Source organism: Haliaeetus albicilla, chromosome 7 (genome assembly GCF_947461875.1).
Source record: "Haliaeetus albicilla chromosome 7, bHalAlb1.1, whole genome shotgun sequence".
NCBI classification, from domain to species: Eukaryota; Metazoa; Chordata; class Aves; order Accipitriformes; family Accipitridae; genus Haliaeetus; species Haliaeetus albicilla.
In genome coordinates, this window is record NC_091489.1 from 29869829 (window position 1) to 29887932 (window position 18104).

The window sequence follows — 18104 nt, forward strand, 5'->3', positions numbered from 1 at the left end:
AGCTGTAATGGAGTTACAGGAGTCATTATTTATGCAGTACACTAAGTGTATATAAACCTTTGCAAAGATGTATTTATTGAAGACATCTACACTATGCACAGAAGTGGATTTCCTTGATCCTCAGCAAATTTTAGGAGGAATGGCTGACAGGAAGCCATGTTTCCTCCCCCCCCCCCAATTTTTATTTGGGTCACAAATGAGTAACTCAGAAACCAGTCACATGGGACATCGGTCACATGGAACATTCACAGCAATCAAGAGTTTTAACATATCTTTCCAAGAAGGATGCCTTCCTGCCTTTCTCTCAATAGCTGTATCAAAAATTACAAAAGCTTTTTAACTTTAATAAAGTATCATGTGTAATGAATATGGGCTTTGCTTTGCTTTATCAGCCTTCTACCTAAATAGCAGTCTGAAGAATATATAAGAAAGCATTGCTGCCTTGGCAGCTTACTTATCATTTCAGAAAATGACTTGTCTGTTGGGATGATAGTTAGGTTTGGGCTTTGGGGACAGCAGTGAATCTCTTTGAGTCCAGTGAGAGAGCAGCTACACAAAGCAAGTAAATCATTTTAATTTTGTACAAGTTGAAAAGCATTTTTTCCTCGACTTCAGCTAGATGACAGTGGCATGATGGCTGATTTTCATTTCAATCAGAGCAGCATATGATTACCACCTAATTAGAATGCAGAAATAGAAAGGACATCATTTTTTAACCTACCCAAGAGAATGTTGCTGGGGGAGGGGAGGAGATTATGTTAATCAAATGATACTGGCATATAAGAGCTACCAAAATAGCCATCTGAATTTTTATCAGCACCCTTACTGTCCTTGAGGATCTGTCAGTGGCTTCAATCGAAACTTGTATTTTCAGAGCTTTATTTCTGAGTAATAAATATACTTTAAAATAAATACATGTCACTGCAGGCCCAAACTTGCCATAGAAGATATCACCTTAGGCATAAATACATATACTTTTTTCAAAATTACACCTAGTTTTGTTGACAACTGTGAAACTGTAAGCATGAAAACTACCCAAGCAAAAATAAAAGTAATACTGTCTTAGGGGGAGTTTTTTGCATTAGGGTTTGGGTTTTTTTTAAATAATTGCTTTCATTAATTAAATATTGTCAGCTAGCTACTCCACTCCTTTTTGGAATAAACGTAGAAACATAGCTGCTCTGCCTAGGGGAATATAACTGAGGTTACGTTAAAGCAAACTGCATCAGACAACATTTTCCAAGACACACTGTCTCCATCTGCACCCTTCCGTAGAGATAAAGACAAGACCTCATCTCAAGATGCCACTTTGTTTAATTGCCTCTGAAGATGAAGAGCCAAAATTAAGTTGCCAAGACCACCAAAAGGAGGGGGGAAGATATTAAAAACAACAACAAAAAATTAATAATGAAATGATCTTTCAGGCAGTCTGCAGAAATAGTGAATTGGGTTGCCCTGATGTTTTCATGGGCTCAGGAGGTAAAAGCAACTTTTCGTTAGCTGCCCGACCCGATTTTGAAGGGAAGGACATGAGAAATGTTCCTACCCTGCTGTCTTACACCTGCTAGGTATATGCCTATGTAACATAACACTGCATAGCATAGATACTGCCAGACTTAATGTGGTACCCAAATGGATACCATGGGGTGCCATGCTTACCTGCAGAGAGCTACACATGACACAAAGTTGTGATCATGTTAGTTTAACCCAAAATAAAGCTCTAGTGCTTTTAAACACTCGCTGAGGCACACCTGCACTACCCTGCCTTGTGCAATAGAGAACAGTGGCAACTCCCTTTGCTCTGTCCTCCCAGGCAGTGGCTGTCCAGCAGGACATCGACCTCTCTCCAAACTAGGCTCCAGTACCAAGCGCCATTTTAAGTGCTTGCGATATCCTGCCTGGCACACAGATATCCCTCTGGAGGCCAATGGCTCTCCTGTGGGTCCTGTGACATATCTGTCAGCCCATGCAGCAGTCCTGTCCTCCCTCAGGCACCTAAGACCAGTGCTCTATTTATTTCAGCAACAATAACTTTTTGAGCTGTCTCAAGCAGGCTTAGGCCTGGGAGGCCAACATACAGCGCAGCTGGTTGAAGTCCTGCTGGACCTCTCAGCTGCATCTTACACTTGAGGAAGCTGCTCCCTCACTGCCTTGCTCTGGCCCATCCTGACCAGGAGACACCACCTGCTTACCATAGCATCAGGGCACTGAGCTCCCTGAGGACAAGGAAGACAGTATAATCCCTGAAGCTCTGCTTTCTCATCACAGATCTTCCCTTCCTCAAATTTCTACATACCCTCCCCATCCCTAGTAACTCAATTGCTCACGCAGGTTTTATCAGCAGGATAAAAGCCCCGCCAGTCACATCCACGGTCCTGTTGCAGGGAGCATTTCCCCAGCTTTCCCTGCTCTCATACACCCACAGCTCCTGCTGACGAGGCAAGGCCAGCCCAATCCCTGCATGCTACGAAGGCAGAAGTCCATACGGGAATCAGTGCACAGGAAAGGTAATTCCACTTTAATTATCTCAGTAGTGGAAAATATCACCATGATTTGGATGAAGCACAGTACAATATGAAGCACAGGTGCAGAGCACCCATGTTGTGGTGTGCCTAACTTGACAAGCCAGGTGTTTCCTCCTGAAAATTTTTATCATGAAGAGTATAGCAAGTGTGATCCTGCCCCCACCCCAACCTCCCCCAAAAAACGAGTTCCACTAATTTCAGCTGTAGCAAGATTTTGCTCATCCTGTTTTGCTGGAAACATACAAAATTTTTTTGGCAGTGGGATGATGCATAACTACTTGCTAAAAAACACAGGGACCTAAATCCCATGTACTTCAGGCAAAATAAGAAAAAGTCTCTCTTCAGTAATGATTCTAATGAAAAGGAATCAGGAATGTATTGATTTATTTTCCATTTATGTGCTTTTAATCTGCATCAATTATTTTGATGGAACGTATATTGCAATCGCACTTTCCTGGTTGTTGTTCTGCTGGGGTGCGTAATAAATGTTGTGAGATATTGTGCAAGAGAAAGAACAATACTTTGAACTAAATGTGCTGTTAAATTAAAGTCTTTTCTTGGGCAGTGAAAAAGTCCTGAGGCTTTTCATGTCACTAACATAAGGTAAGGCATACAGTGAGCATTTTTTATTTTTCACCCTTCTGAGAAACATAGCATGGTACTGAAGTAAAAGCAAATAACAATTTCTAATGTTGCAAATGTTTGAAGATAACCACCAAAAAAACCCAAACACAACCCTCTCCCCACTGCCCCCAAAAATGTAGGGGGGTCCAGTATTTAAAGGTGTCACAATTCTTTTGTGATACCATTATGGGAAATCAGGTGGCAATATCTCAAGCCTTGCCAAATTATCCCACAAAGAAGCATTCTGAACTGTTCAAAGGGCTTAATGTGCATTTTTAAATGAATCCCAGTGTATAATTTCCTAAAGGATGGGATCCAATTCTATTTTGTGCTCTGAAGAATTCTATTAAACCTCTAAAGCACTTTGTGAAATGTGAAAATGCAGTTTGCTAAAGAGATAGCCTAGGTGGTCTGCAGTAAATTAACCAGTACTGCTGACTGTGGCCATTCTTGTGAGTTTGCTCCAAGGGATTTCTACATTTACAGTATAACACCATTTACCAGCTTCTAAACTAGATTCGCCCTCTGGCTGCAAGTCAGCAGACCTTGGTGTAAAACATGGCCACAAATTAGTGTGACTAAGAGTTGCATTTCAAGACCAGAACAGTGATGCATGTTATATACAACTAAGTCCAAACCATTACTTACAATGCTGTTGTTTTCCCTAGTGGACTTTATGTAGTTAAGTTTTAGGCTGCTAGACTATGATGGCTGCTGCCCTGCCTAAGCTGGTGTTCTGTGTTCAGTAAATTACAATAGATCGCTCTCTGTGTTGCTTTGTAACAATTAACCTCAGAAAGGAGCTAATGCCATTCGCATGGTAATGAGACATTCATCTGAGCGACACTGGAGTTAAGCATGCTAATAAGTTTTAATGCAAACACCTGAGGGGTCAAGCACAACCATGGACTTGGATAAGAAAACCTTTTATTAAATGCAAATCACTTTTCTTGTAAATACTATGATGGAGAACTTCGTAGGACTCTAACACAGCTTGCAAGAATGGAATCATTTAGGTTATATTTTCAGGCCCCCAGGCTGACTAAGGAATATAGCCACTGATATATTTATATTTTGAATTAATATCAGTGTGGATAAAATCTTCATTATAGCATAAAAGGAGAGAAGTACTACAGGAAGGTAGAGAGGAAAAAACAACAATATTGCCTTATCTTTCACAAATTTGTCACAGTTTCCTGGGATGCAGGAAGGCAGATAAGACACTGCTGCTGTAGAGCACAACAAAAGACTTACAAATTTGTCAGGTTTCCATCTTATTCACCAATCTGTTTTTGCAAAGTGTACTGTTATGTAGGCAAATTTCCTAGTGAGCAGGCTATCATTTTGGTCTCTATCTTGCACTAAAACTTCTTGAATTCATTCCATCAAATCACATTCTACACTCAAAGAGTTTGAGATCTTAGTTAGGACAACCAGGACCAAACATACCAAGGGGATAACTGGCTGCCAAACATGTCTGGGACTAAAGGAGCAGAACCTTCTCAAAGGCAAGGCAGATTGCACAAAAAGGAACGAAGGGAAGAAACAGACTGAGTCATTTAACTCTGGCAGAGCCAAGTGCAGGAGGCCTCTTTTGTTCAGGAGAGGCTGTTAGCAGGACACACTGACTCATTTTGACAGCACAGCCAGTGTCAGGGGAGTGGTTCTGGTTAGTGATAACAGGAGTGAAACATGGGCAGCCCTCTGAAAAGTTGGCCTCGTGGCAAATCATTAGAGGTTTTGCTCCTGGATTAGAACATGTGAATTTAAATATCCAGTGGGTGTAGTGGGAATTGCTCTATCTTTATGAAAGAAGTTTATAGAAAGGACTATATCATACAGTTATCTGCAGTAAGGGGAGGCTATATTGTTGAGATACAGAAAGTCCCTTTCATTTCCGTTGCTGTATGATGAGGTACTTTTGGGAAAAGTTTGGGTGATGTATAATATTACTACTCAAAGCCCAAAATCTAATCCAAAGGAGTAAGTGTACACAATATAAAATGGATCAGATTGACACCTGGCACAAAGCTACGTCAATTCATTTAAACCAGATGAACTACGGTCACCTTGCCAATATGCATTAAGTGACAGCAACCCCAAAACTATGCTTCTCAAAGATGCCTTTCACTGCATAAGTTACTGCTACCTTCAACAGAATTGTTAAGTATTTTTATTTTGCTGCTGACCTGTTTATGACATGTAAGACATGCTAGTATGCTATAGTCTCAAACTCAAGCCAGTAGGTTGCAGAAAAACCTTACGAAGAGGGAAAGCTTTGTACAAGAAAGTACAAAGCTATGTATAACTGGACCCTCAAAACGTATCTAGACTGAAATCTAGTACTCCCTTCAAAAACGAACAAAAGCTCTTGGGGATTAGCTCTGCATTGTCATATTCACAGATATGTATTAATATGTATTAATTGCATCAAACGCATCATACGTACGTCTTCAAGTGCATCAAATAGCATGGGACCTCAACTTGGTGAATGTGGGATTCAGGAAGTTGGGAAACATTTAATATAACAACTACTAGCTATACTAGTCCAAATTCAAAAAACAGCTGTGATGTAAAATCAGTAGGATAACTCTTAACAATTGTTTTGTAGTCAGGATAGCCTGGGCTCCTTCCACTGTCCAAACATTGTAAACTACAGCTACTTATTTAAAAAGAATTCAGATTAAATTGGAGTTTGTGGGGAACAAGACAGGCAGTATAGAGCTAGGCAGCCAAGGAGGCCAAGAATTAGAAGGGAATTTGTTACAGAGAGTGAGAAAGAAGGAATCATGCATATTCAGTGTTCATAGTTTACACTGATCTGCGTGCACCATAAAAAAAAATAAATACAGTGGCATTTTGCAAACACAGGTCAAAATACATAAAAAAATTATTATAACTCAGATAAGAGTCATGAACATATATGACAAACACTGTCACTTCAATCACTAACTGCTATGAACCTCCAGTCTTCTTCCAAAACAGACCTGGAGCTTTCCAAGAACAAGGGCAAGAACTCATTTGAAGTCTATGGAGGGAACCAGAAAAACGTGGAAGCAACACACTAACTGAAAGAAAGAGGGAAAGGTGACAAGCAGGGCATATGAGTTTCCAGGCCAGAAGCAGAAAAAAGGAGAAAAAGGGAAGACTCAAAGTGTATTGAAAGTGGAAGTTGTCTTATAGTTGAGAAGCAATGGCTGAACCATAGAGCAAAATACCTCAGAAAATAGCGTTCATTGAGAAAACTTCTACACTTTTGATAGGCAGTCTACCAAATGAAGTCAGGTTTTTTGTAACACCACTAAGAGAAAAGTAATTAAGGGGTGTATATACAATACATACTCAGCCTTTGAGGAAGAAAAGCTTACTTCTGGAGCATAAAAAAAAGATTTTTAGCCTATTTTTTAAATTATGTGGTAAAATTGCAACTAAGAGAAATTTTAAGATGGCGAAGCAGCACATACATAGACCTTCTAGCCTTACACTTAAGGGTTAAAATTACATACTAACAGACTAGATTCCCAAAATGTAAGCCTAGAGCTAGGCTGATGATACTTAGGCACCTAGTGTGTTAACGAAGACTGAAGACCATCCATCCACAACTCCTGCTTCACTGCTCAGATCTCTAAGTCACAGGAAGCTACCAAGTGCTCAGTGCTACAAAGAACCAGTGTCCAAACATGTATGCAATCCTTAGTGTACCTTCAGGTTTTAAAACCTCAACCTACCATTCAAATCGCATCGTAGTATTTCCTTTCAGTTCAAAGTTGGTAAAAACCAAAACATACCACATAAAACTGCTAAATTCATACCCTCACATATCAGATTCTTGTGAGAAAAAGGCCCCCTGAATATATTGCTAGAGGAGAAATACTACTAATTATGTCCCTGTATCCAGTGCTTCTCCACTGGATGCTTTGTCAAATACTTTCAGACAAAAATACTGAACAACTCTAGCCGTCTGAAATCTGCTGGCTGTCATCATGAGGAAACAGACACATCATGATTGTTTTATTTGCTCTGTCACTTCTTTGTTGCATTTCTCCAACTCAACACTAGGAACTATCAGCCTGCTAAGAACTCAAAACAGAGAAAAGACAAAAACTAGAAAGGGGAGATATGGAGATCATTCTGTTGAAAGCATTTTTTTTGTCTTTTAAGCATAATCACCATCACATTGTTACTGGAAGACAACCAGTCCCGTTAAAGATTCACAGTTGTATCATATTTAGTGAGTGTTCCAGGGAAAATGAACACTTAACTGTAAGCAAACCAAAAATTTATGAAACCAGAAAATATTATCATACAGCTCTTTACTGTAAAGTGACCTCTAGAACGCCACCGACCTTTGGTGGCTGTTTTCACTGACAACTGTAACATACATTTCCTTTCCAAGAATCTCCTCAATATTACATGAAAACTCTGATGCTCAGAAACAGTTTAGGAAGAGAATAGTCTTTTACTTTGCCAGGAAAGACTACAATGCACAGGAAATGCACAGTATGGTTTCAAACAAAGGTATTTCCCTTCAACTCCAGTGTAGCTTTTATAGATAACAATCCTCCCTTGGCTATATTGTCCTGACCCGATTTCACTGGTCTTAAGACGAAATAATAGAAGACTTTGAGGCTCAAGCCTATGTTTATTAGTTTCACAGTTCTGGAGTCAAAGACCATAACCTTAAACAGAAATTTGGGAAATTTCTATTTTATTCCATACCTCATTATGATTCTTGCTTAACCACTCCTTAATAGTGTTAAGGGCAATGACAGCAGCAGGCTCATTTGGAAAACCTAAAGACAGAAGAAATGAGAGATAAACAAAAGGCATACATTTTTCTACACATATAAGAAAACAAAAATCTGGATTTCCACCCCCCACACCATTTTCTGGACTATTTTGGGATTACAGCTGGTCAACTCCCTTCTTCACAGGTTTGTATAAAGGTTTTAGGTTACACCAATTACTTCCCCCCCCAGTTAAACAAATTGAAAATAGGGCCAGTGATGTTTTATGGGATTTTTTTTGTTTTTCAACTCTTGTTGGGAAAGCTCCACTGCTCAGGAAATATAGAAGCAATAGAGAGCTATACATGTGTCATACTAGGCAGGCAACAATGTATCGCATATATCACAGTAACAAATACTAGGCTTACATTTCATGGCATGCAAGAAAAAAATCAGACGTTTCTTAAGGCATAAGGGCTTTCTTAAGGCTTGCTTTCTTTAATGCATCTGTCAGCAAAACTATACAACACTATGACCCCAGTGCCATAGGCCTTATAAGGATAGAAATGGTTGAGTTAGAAATCTCTTAATTTATGACCTAAAACATAATGAACAACTTTGGAAATTAAGGAATTCATGAAGCATAAGCGTATGAATTTAAAGCCTGATGTTGCATGATATACTAGCAATAGTAACTCCCCCCAGCACTAAACAATATCAGAAATCTTTCCAGGGATACAGACTTTTTGCTTTGATGGTCTCTATCTATCAAATCTAAAGAAGCTTTCATTACTTAGGCAGCCTTAATTTAATTTTCCTTTAAATTCCTAACTTGAGGGCAGCAAATCATTTTTGTGAGGATTTAAAAATAAAAACCCATAAGCTGTACGAATAGCTCTCAGTAGGTTAGATTAATAGAACAGTCTTTGAAGAGGTGGAGCTGCAGGCACAGCATACAAGGAAGCAACGGGGCTAGACAGAAACAGTCATGAAATTTGGCATACAGCTGTGTACATATAGCCTTTTTTAGATCATACATCACCCTTGCACCATAAACTGAAATGCAGACACTGCAAAAATTAGTAGATGTGTCCAGCTTTTTGACCTGGCACGTTATCCTCCAGACTCGCATCTTCTTTAACCCTTTTTCAGGACTTGTGCACTGCTAGATTAGAAAAAAAAAACCCAACAAAATCCTTCCACCCTGAGTCACATCCCCAAAACATTACTCCCTGGACTCTGCCATGATTTTGTCCAGCAGCATGTGTACTGTTTTGAAGAGATAGATGACAACTATCCAGCAAGACTAGCAAGTAAAAGAGTCAATGTTTGGGGTAATACTGACATTCAGCATGTGTTTCCTTTACACACATTTCTCAATAAAGTATATTTTTAAATTTTTTGAAATTTTTTTTCCAGGTCCAAGATGGAAAATTAGCTAAGATCCTACAAGTGTTACTGTGAATACCATCCACTGCTGCTGGGAAAATATATTCTTAGGACATTTAATAACACTGCTGATATCATCAAGGCATATTTCTTGTGACACAAACTAATGAGCACTAACAAAACCCAAAGCAGGCACTTCCAACAGCCTCATTTTCATCATGTAAAATAACAGACCTCTAAGCAGACCGTCTGCTCAAATTAGTAATATTCTATCTAACAAAATGGGACTTTGTAACATAGAAATTCTGTACCCTGAGTGTGGTAGATCTGCCTGGACATACAATGAACGCCATGCAGAGGGACAAATGCATATTTCAGACAACTGATACACCATTGTTTACGTACTGAATGGTTTATTTTTAGAACAATTCTCCCTCCAGCAAGATTAACTTTTCAGGCTTGTTTTTCACTCCCTTGCAGCAGGGTATTTGCCCAAAACTGTGATAAAGCCCCGATGATTTTATAGAATCTCTCCATAAATTGTACATTATTTAGAAAACTGCTGTCATACTAACCATCTTAAATAGAAGCTTATCTAGAAAACTGGTGTTCAATTACTCCTAAGTAACCACAATGTAAAGGAAATAGTTCAGCAACCAAAATAAAAAGCCTTTAATTCTGTGTATGATTTCAGAAAATATCTTGAAATCTATGGAAGTCTTTTATGACATCTTATCTCCCCCTCAAAACCTAATTTGTATTTTACACACATTTTTGGTAATTTTAATGAAAGGATTACCTTATTGGCTTTATGCAGAAGCAGGATGGAATTTAGTCTCCTGTTCCATACCCTACACCAGCACAAAAGACCCTGTGTTTCTGATTCTCAAACAGAAAAACATTTTGGTTTACAGGACTGGGTTAAAGGGAGATAAAGTGAGATGGGATCTTTTTAAACATGTTTTTGTCTTGTTTTTATCTCTAAACTACATTTGTCTGCCATAGTATTTCTGGTCTGCTCCCATACATGCACCCATCCCCCTTCCCTACTTTCCTTTCAGCAAAAAAGCAATCTCAGTGAGCACGTGGGAATCAAATTACTTGAGAGAAATGAGCTCGAGGAGCCTCACAGTTAACCAACTGCTGGAGCAGCAGCTCAGGCAATTCTGGCTAAAGGCTCAATTTCACAAAAGATAAAACAGGTAAAGTAATAAGAGTGACACTGGCCCATGTTACTGCAGTGAGTGCTCCTCCAGAATACTGAAAAGGACAAGGGCACAAAAAGGCAAAGAAGCGTTAGCCATAAGGTACAGGCAAGCAGTGCCTCCGTAGGACTTCACTGGGTTTATCTGGCTGGAGAAAAGAGAAGGGTTGGCAGGTTGTATGTCATGGATAGGTGTGGGGTGAAGCGTGTACCTACCTATACACACAGGCCTCTAACTTGAACTGGGCTTCCTACATCCTCCAGTGGCAGACAACATTTTGGCAACAAATCCTGCTATACCACAAAAATGGTGCAGGCTACCTTTGGTTCCTGAAGAGCTGCTTCAGCAAGTGGGAATTTTACTGCAGCCCTCTGCATTTTGCAGTACCCGCTAATCACATCTGACCATCTATTACCAGGATCTACTCCCAACCCTTCAAGTACCGCAAATCCTAGCCACCACCTCTTGTGCCCCAATCAGTTCAGGAACTCTCCTTTAAAGTACAGTTTTATTTGTTACAGCTGATGCCACAGTGGGAGCAAGCCTGACAAGTCAGTAGGAATGAGGGTGTGCAGAAAGTCCTGCATGATCAGAAAGACGTGGTAGATAAAGGAGAGATCCCATGTGCATACATGGCCTGGGCTGAGCTTTGCTCTGCTTGTTCAACACTACCGACTCTGGAAGTATGTCAGTGTTGACCATCTCCACGTGCCTGTCCCTCTGACCATATGGGAAAAGGCTGTATTGCATCTGTGTCTCCAGAAACACTTGATACTCCAAAATCTTTGTAATTTGCTTAGAAACTGTTATGAAAACTCTCACGTCTTTGTCCAGTTGCTTCACAGCTAAACTGTCACTCTAGACAGGACAGCTGCCTTTGTATACACCTTTAGAAAAGTCACTGCCAGCTTTAACACTGACTTGGGTACCAGCATCAGCCAAGCCACAGCCAAACTTTGAAACTTCCTCTCCTCCTCTTTGTGTGTTGCTAATAGATGTATACACTACTACATTCACTCCCTAACATGAATGACTATGCCTTCATACTCCCCACTACAAAAACTCCATCCTACTACCATCACAGAAAATATACCTCATCTGAACTCTACTGCTTTTGGCATGTCCTGGCACAGATACTACCCACAGTGACAGCCTATGAAAACTTTAAAAGGTCTTCAAACTTATGAGCTTCCACACCTCTTTCTAGGACTTTACCACCTTATTCCTGGAAATTGTAACACTAACCTGAGAAATGGCTGCTGAAACAAGCAGTACACTGGGCAAGTTCTCGCAGTCATCGTGGCCATAATTTTCCAGAGAAGACATGATAAGATCTGGCAGAATTATTCTGAAATATTTGATATTAAATAAATGTACTATTTTAGAAGAGGAGAACGTGGAGGACTGAGAAAGATAGTAACTGCAGAGATACAGGTTTAAATTCCCCTTACATTTTGTATTTATTCATGGAAAGCAACTGGTAAGAATATAAGTTCCCCTGTTTCACCAACGTATGGAAAATATGCAATGAATTCCCTGTTGTTAGACACTCTAGTGTAAATGCTCAGCCTTTTGTGCGTGGGGGATTTAGCAGAGAAACATTCACACTTTTGTGAGTGTCTGTTACCATACGCCTAATTTGTCTGTGCAGTATCTGAAAAATATATACTAGAAGTTCTTCAATGAATAACAGCGCAAGAAGGATTTTGTGAGATAAAATTAACAGAAATCTATTTAAGGGGCTCCCAAATTGTATGGAGACACTGGTAGCTTTATCTGTCTCTTTTACTGTGCTCAATCCAATGCTGCATCTTATTAAAAATGTCTAATTTACAAGCAGGTAATGCCACCTCCCCATGAAAAGCCCATTAACAAAACATAAGTACTAAATAATCAACCTTTAATACGATATAGCTGAAGATAATGATAACAGATTGTATCAGTTAGGTTATAATACAAACAAGCAAATGTCAATCCAGAAAATCACTTCAGTAGCTGCAGAGGTGTTATAATTTGTCAGTTTAAGCGAGATGCCCAATGTTTTCTGTAAATCAACTCATCTTGGTAAAAAAAGGTCTGCATCTTTTTTTGTTACCACACCCTATGTAATAGACAGGTTTTTATTCATTTAAAATATGCTCCCTTCCCTAAGGTTTCTGAAAGGCTCATCACAATCTTAATATTCTTATTTGCCAGTTTTAATGGCTTCACTTTGAAGCAAATCATGAAAAGAACCAAATGCACATCAACACAAATACTCATTATGTGTTTCTCATACTTTCTCAGAAAAAAATCTACACTGGCATGTTTGTGCGTATATCAAGATGCAACATTTTGCAGACTGTTCCTGTGTTCTAAAATTCAAACCCGAGTCCCATTGTTTAATCAACATGACTGTCAAAATGTAATAACTTCCATTTATTTAGTTTATATATTTGTCAATGATGTTTAATAACATACAAAGGATGCTCTTCAAATAGTAGCTCAACAGTCACATTTTTAAACTGTGAAAGTGTACCAAAGGCCCTCTCTGCAGTCAGTATGACAGGGTATTTCCACCATGCATCAAGTATTTGCTATGTGGCAATCATCAGCACCCGATGGTGTAGAAAATAAAGACATTTCCCAGGTTTGTGTATTAAACAAAAAAAAAAAAAAAAAAGAAGAAAAGAAAAAAGGCACTAAGCATTTATTCCATATATGTTCTAAACCCCAATATTATTACTGGTGCTACAAATGCTTTCTGAATCACAACAGACGTGAATAACTGCGATTCATTATGGTCATGTGGGTTAAGGCTAGCTATTGAGAACACACTAATCATCACACTTCAGCCATATCACTTTACGACAATAAAAGCAAACAAATGAGATGCACAGCCCAGCATGCCTGAGGTAGGGTTAACTCAATACATTCACTTGTCCTTCAGCTGTGAACCTAGCAGTATAATCTTGCTACTGATCCCATATAATCATCTTGTCAAAGATATATTTCAGTAGTCAAAATGAATTCACTAGGTTGATTCCCATTACCATGGTAAATCTGGTGTGTTTGGAAGAAGAGATGGTAGTATTCTACCAACAAGCTTAGGTTGTTGCTACCCTTGAGCTTTTTTCCTCCCCTCCCCGCTGCCCACCCCCACCCCCCCCTTTTTTTTTTTTCTTTTTTTCTAATAACCATGGTCATGTGGTGATTGGATAAACAAGCTGACAAGTTGCTAGCTTGATCATTGTTGTGGACACTCACAACCCAGAAAGGAAGTGCCCTCATTTGGATCAGCTGAATTGAAGACTAAACAGAAGAGCTATGAATCTTCTACTAAATAACCTACCTTGCCTTATTGAACTCATTCAGCCAGAGAAAACCTTATTTTCTGTCCACTCAAACAGTAACTCTCAGAAAGACAGTGAAATTAAGTACTGTGAAAAGCCAGTAACCTTTCTGTTACCCCAGTTACCCCAAGAAAGCAAGCTGCAGATATTCACTGTATCCTTCATAGACTATGCTAATTAATCAGCATGCATATAAAATGTCAAAGGAGAATGAGAGATTTTCAAAATGCATAAAGAAAACAATTCTTCTGAAGGAATCATTCTATCTCAATTCCTCTCAAGCAAGGAACATACCTTTTCATTTTCCTTGAGTGAAAAAATTCAGCAGCAACAGAAAAATACATACAGTTCCTGAAGAATGATTGCCAATTGCATTCAACCGCTGACATGATAAAGAGGCAGCTGGTAGAATATGGTTAATAAAGAAACCCAAAAGAAGCATCTAACAACTAATGCAAGAAACAGAATGTCTCTGCTATGATACAGTGACACAAAGCAGGTAGAGTACTGAAATGATGGAGAGCCCTTCTTCAGCCACAGAAGTGCACTGGGTGATCCCTGGTTAAGTCAACCAGGGTCAATGCTGGCACCAGGGCACATTATAAATCTCATGCAAGTCAGCAAAACCAAGACAAGTTGCAGGCCAAGATGCACTGACTCTCTTGACAACAGGGCTGGCTCAGCCTCAGCTTGTCAGAAAAGGTGCCCAGTGTGCGTTCACTGCTGTGCTGACTGACAGTGGTCTCTTTTTCTGATCAGTACGGCAACCCACCTTCATCAACTACAACTCAGCCGCTTTTTCTGTACGAGTTGCAAATCTGGACTTGGCTTATGGCTGCAGTCAAAGAGGTCAGTTACAAAGAAGAAGGTGGCTGAGATGCAGGAAAAACCATGTCACTGCTGTTTCTCTGAAACACATGATGTCATACCATGCTTCACTTCACATACTATTACATTGATAAAATCGGAAAAATACCTGCCATATAATTGTGTTAAAAGTGTCAGCTGAATACAGACAAATACTGTAATTATTTAGGTCATGTGAGCAGATAAAGGCTTGCACTAATAAGTCTTAGGATTCCACTACAGAAAAAGTAGATTTCAAGTTTACCAAGCTGTTTGATATTTATTAGCATTAGGAGGAAAGAAAAAAAAAAAAAGTTGTTTTACTGAAAATGCATTTACAGTTAGACTGCTGAAGAGGAATAGAGCACCCTATCAGCACCTTGTTGCAGAAGGAATTATACTGCGATTCTGCAGGAGAGCTGCGCATTTGCATGAATTTCACTTTTCTGCAGCAGTCAGTAGATTTTTATAAGTCAAAATTTTGGTTTCATTCTTTTTCCAGTATTTATAGGGAGTATGCTTGCAGGGAGACCACATCATGGATAAATGGGTTCTCTAATGGTCTTGTAAAAAAATATAGCAAGCAATACTCAGAGACTGTCTGGGAAGCAAGCTGCTTCATAGCTGTGCTGTTTACTGTGCTGTGTGACGGAGCTGTTCTGTCTGTCAGGGAATTTCTAATGCCCATGTGGAACATTAAGGCTTCAAGCTGAGCATAATAGGAGAAACAGCAGAAAGATACCACTACAACACTGAAAGGGAAAAAAGATCTCACTACTCTGGCAATTAGCATTCTCATATGGTAAGAGAAAGCATATACAATGCAAATGCAAGTGAAAGATATACTTACACAGGTAGTTTTTGCAATTATAAAATCTACCTATGAGACTGCATATGCCATGTCTGCATAAATTACACAGCCATTTAGACATACGTATACAGCTGTTCATGACCTCAACTACATCATTCTTATTAAAACACTCTACACCATATCCAGAATTGCTATTCCAGAAACGAGTGTTCTACAGAGAAACATTAATTGAAAAGAGGTTTCAAAGTGTACATGAGCTCCTTAATGCAGAGTATTTCATCTTCTACTTATCCATATATAGCAAGCAAGTTGGTTTTTTAGGGTGGCAACATAATACGGCAAAAGTAATTTGAAACAAAGTGTAAAGCACTAGTCAACTGTGAAATGTCCCATCATACACTGAATTGAACAGCAATGGGATATTGGCTTCATTGTAGTTACAATTCCAACAAGGTTAAACATTTATTTTACCCACTGATTTAAATAAAAATGCTTTGTTGTTCTCAACTAAAGCAATGTGTAGGGGATCAGTCCTACTTTCCTGAAGTCCCTTGCTAATGCTGCAAGAGATAGAAAACAAACAAACCGCCCCACACCCCAACACTCTGAATTCCACTTGAAACTTGTAGTTTTTCTAAAAAATGTGGTCCAATGCAGTGATGCTTATCCTTTACTGACACTATCCCAGGCCCTCCTTAACACACAGTGCTTCTAAGCTCTGAGGGAAGCCTAAGCATCCAGAGATCTGCTGTTCAGCAATAGGAATAAAGTAACAATCCTGGACCTCATAAAGCCTCTTCCCTATGGAAATGCATTTTGCAATTGATTGCAAGCTCTAATTGAAGGCTCGCCTGAAGTTGAGATATTCTCAATGTGCCTCTCCTTGCTGAGTCCCTGATGCCTATTAACACATCTGCCACTACAGCCTGGCCAGGGGGAGAAATAGCTATGAGAGGCTCGCTCTTCTTACTGACAGGATCTTTGTGCAGACAGTGGGAACCGGGAAAGCATACTGAAGTGCAGCAGGTTGGGGTGGAGGAAGAGGAGGAGAGGCAGGGAACACAGGACCTCTTGCTGCAAGATAAGGTGCAGGGTTTTGAGGAGAAGGGCTGAAACTGGCAGAGACAGTATCAGGGCTGTTGGCTTTGCTGGAGCTTTCAGTATTTTGACTAGAATAGGCAGCACATTGTGACAGGAGTTACAAGTACAAGGACTTGGGGATACACATGTATAGAAGGGACGTGAGGGAAGACAAGCTACCACAGCAAAACAAAGGGAGATGACGGTATAAAAAGTCTGAGAAACTTTGGAGGAATAAAACATACATAGGCAATGGACAAAAATACAAAGTCACATTAAAAAACCAGACAGCATTGCCAGCCCAGCTCTATCCTTTAAATCACTTCCACCACATTCAATTGCTCTGACAGATGCAACCCAAAGACCTAGCTGGATTATCTAAAACCAACAGAGTAGTTGGTGAAGGCCGTACACGTACAAGAACAAACAAAACAATCTGACATTATTTCTACTGAAGCGCAGTTCTTATCTCCTCTCTAAGGGAAATCAAAGATTTCCTAAGAGCACATAAAGAAAATCGGCTGAAACGACATATACTTACTCCTTGTGAGAAAAAAAAAGGGGGGGGGGGGATATAAAGATATTCTTTTATCTTTTTCCCCAAAAGACATATATGGAAAAAAGTTATAGGGCAGGTTGGGTGAAAAAGCAAGATACTGTGTGAGGCATATTTAATCTAGTTGATTCTTTTTAACAAATACATTATTGATTCTTGGTTTGTGTATATTATTCACTGTGGATTTTTTTTCCATTCTTGCCTCAGGCAATGATAAACCATACTAAAGGGTCACACAGACCAGCAGCTATTGTATTCAGGAAACGTACAACAGCTCGAAACTGAAATATTTCCAGATAATCTGGAGTTCAAAAATGCCAGTACATTTTGGAGGATCAGAAAGGGGAGAGCATTTTATATTTGATGCTTAACAGCTTCTGTTCTTCACTGTACAGTAGGGCACTTCATACTACTTCCAACACCCGCTACGTGAATACTGCTAGAACAAGTGCTTGTGCAGGATGTTTGACTTGACACAACATTGTACTATCTCAACATTTTATGCGTTAATTTTTTAAGAGGAAGCATTTTTTCCTCATTGCCTAGATGCTGCTTCATTTCTGTAGAAGTCATTTGCCTGGCAAGAGGTGAGCTCCATCTGAAAACACTTATCCTACTTTTTGTCCGGCAAGGGTCACAGTGCACCTTATTTGATTTTATGCTACTATGTATATCAGCAACCAGAAATCTACTGTAGATATTTAACTTCATTTCAGGCTGTATTGCAGCAACTTTGTGAACAAAAATTACATGGAAGCCACCAGCAGCTATTCAAACTTCCTCCCAACGCTGCACTGAAAACTCTTTTTGCTTGTTGTGTTACCCGAGATCACAGCAATATACACAAAAGGAGGAACACGATTAGAAAGAGTTTTAGGGATTGGATTAATGGGAGAACTTGTTTAAAGCAAGGATAAGAAGAACTTGAAATTTAAAACTCTGATTACAGCAAACCCGACTGGTTACAACTGTGCATCTCATACTTCCAATGCTCTTAGCAAGTCCGCAT

At 39.4% G+C, this 18104-nt stretch overlaps 1 protein-coding gene across 4 annotated transcripts in view; it reads right to left on the bottom strand.

Annotated features, from left to right (window-relative positions):
• Positions 1-18104, bottom strand: part of MACROD2 (mono-ADP ribosylhydrolase 2) — a 942372-nt gene that overhangs the window by 273938 nt on the left and 650330 nt on the right. For all 4 annotated transcript variants that reach the window (XM_069787543.1, XM_069787546.1, XM_069787545.1 and 1 more), the window contains exon 8: positions 7869-7942. In XM_069787543.1, the coding sequence (XP_069643644.1) occupies positions 7869-7942 (74 nt within the window). The remainder of the gene's footprint in view (positions 1-7868; positions 7943-18104) is intronic.